General features: G+C 42.6%; 1 protein-coding gene across 1 annotated transcript in view; it reads left to right on the forward strand.

The window, feature by feature from the left end:
- ALDH7A1 (aldehyde dehydrogenase 7 family, member A1) overlaps window positions 1-1,117 on the forward strand; it is a gene marked incomplete at both ends in the record, with an annotated part of 11,972 nt that extends 10,855 nt beyond the window's left edge. Inside the window, 2 exons of the mRNA XM_008949227.1 lie at window positions 157-263; window positions 1,001-1,117. Coding sequence (XP_008947475.1) covers window positions 157-263; window positions 1,001-1,117 — 224 coding nt within the window. The remainder of the gene's footprint in view (window positions 1-156; window positions 264-1,000) is intronic.
- Between the last annotated feature and the right edge of the window lie 643 nt (window positions 1,118-1,760).

A 1,760-nucleotide genomic window follows, 5' to 3' on the forward strand; every position in this document is an offset into this window, starting at 1 on the left:
CTTTTAGAATACAAACTCTGAATGGGAGATAAAGAATCCAGCTAATACTGCTCATCGTGGACAGGTTAAATAATTACTCCCAAAATGTCATGATAAGAATATTTGCAAAGGTATACTGTTTTGCTGAAAGTGTGCTTCTGGATCTTTTGTTTTTAGCTGACACTCTGTATGGGCCTCTTCATACCAAAGCAGCAGTGAAAATGTTCCTTGATGCAGTAGAACAAGCAAAACAACAGGGTGGCACTGTGGTCTACGGTGGAAAGGTGACTGACTTTCATTCTCCCTGCTATGTTTAGTGCTTTAGGTAAAAAAATACAGTAACATGGTGGCTTAGGCCAAGGTTGTACTTCAGTTTGCCTTGTCAGCCATTACAGGATGTTAAGTCAGTGTGAGAATATTTGAATTGCAGCTCTGCAAGTGAAGATGGATCTACTTGGAAGCTACTTTCTCCTCCAAAAATGGCTAAGAGCTTGTGACTGTTTCTTGCATTACTCCCTAGATGCAAGTGATGGTGAAAATATCCAACCCATAACAGAGAAAAAAATGGCTGCTCTGTCCCTGGATTCACAATATCAAACCAGAAAATAAAAACTGAAGATTCAAGAGAGCCACCTGTACATCTTCACCATGTGGAAGGTTTCATTTTCAGGGTCTTAATGTTCTGAGAATTCTTATCTTTCACTGGAACCTTCTTTATTGCTGATAACTTTGAAGCTGACTAATCAGATTAGAAGTAGAGGAAAGGAAGTGGAATGTCAACTGCTAGGCTTTTGAGATATGATTACCTCCTTGGTAGACTTCAGTTAATGCTTCTGTATTTTAACTGCTGAAACGAGTGAAATGTACGTTACCTACTCGGATGACCTGACCAGCTATGTCTGGTTGCTAGGCACAGCTACAGAAATGAGACTATGAACACTGACACTACTACTGACACTAGTGGTAAGCAGGATACTGGTTTGAAATTGCTCAATTGTTTCTTCTTTTATGTGTTTTGAAGGTTATAGATCGCCCTGGAAACTATGTTGAACCAACCATTGTGACTGGCCTTCCTCATAATGCACCCATCGTCCACACCGAGACATTTGCCCCCATACTGTATGTGCTGAAATTTAAGGTAAAATAATAATGGGGATTTAATTAGGTGTCAAGGATGTTAACAGAAGAGTCAGTAGAGAGATTTCAGATATGGCATGCTTCTGTAACTGTCCAGACACTTGAAGAAGTGTTTGGCAACTGTTCTGCACTGTGGGAAACCACTGTACTAGCTCACCTCGCTGTGTAGCTACATTTATGCATTTGCTGTGAAGTTAAGATGAGAGTCTGGAGTCGAGCTGAACCATAAAAATCTATTCCTGTACAGGCTTTCATGTCACACAATGTTAGGGGTTGGAAGGGACCTCTGGAGATCATCAAGTCCACCCCCCCTGCCAGAGCAGGACCGTCTAGTCTAGGGCAGCTCACACAGGAACACATCCAGATGGATTTTAAAAGTCTCCAAGGCAGGAGACTCCACAGCCTCCCTGGGGAGCCTGTTCCAGTGCTCTGGAACCCTTATAGTAAAGAAGTTCTTCCTCATGTTGAGGTGGAACTTCCTGTGCTCCACCTTGTATCCATTGCCCCTCATCCTATCGCAGGGTACAAGTGAAAACAAGTTGCCCCTTTCTTCTTGACACCCAGCCTGTGTATATTTATACACACTAATTAGATCCCCCCGTAGTCTTCTCTTCTCTAGACTAAACAGCCCCAGGTCTCTCAGC

Source organism: Merops nubicus, unplaced genomic scaffold (assembly GCF_000691845.1).
Source record: "Merops nubicus isolate BGI_N331 unplaced genomic scaffold, ASM69184v1 scaffold27361, whole genome shotgun sequence".
Lineage (NCBI taxonomy): Eukaryota > Metazoa > Chordata > Aves > Coraciiformes > Meropidae > Merops > Merops nubicus.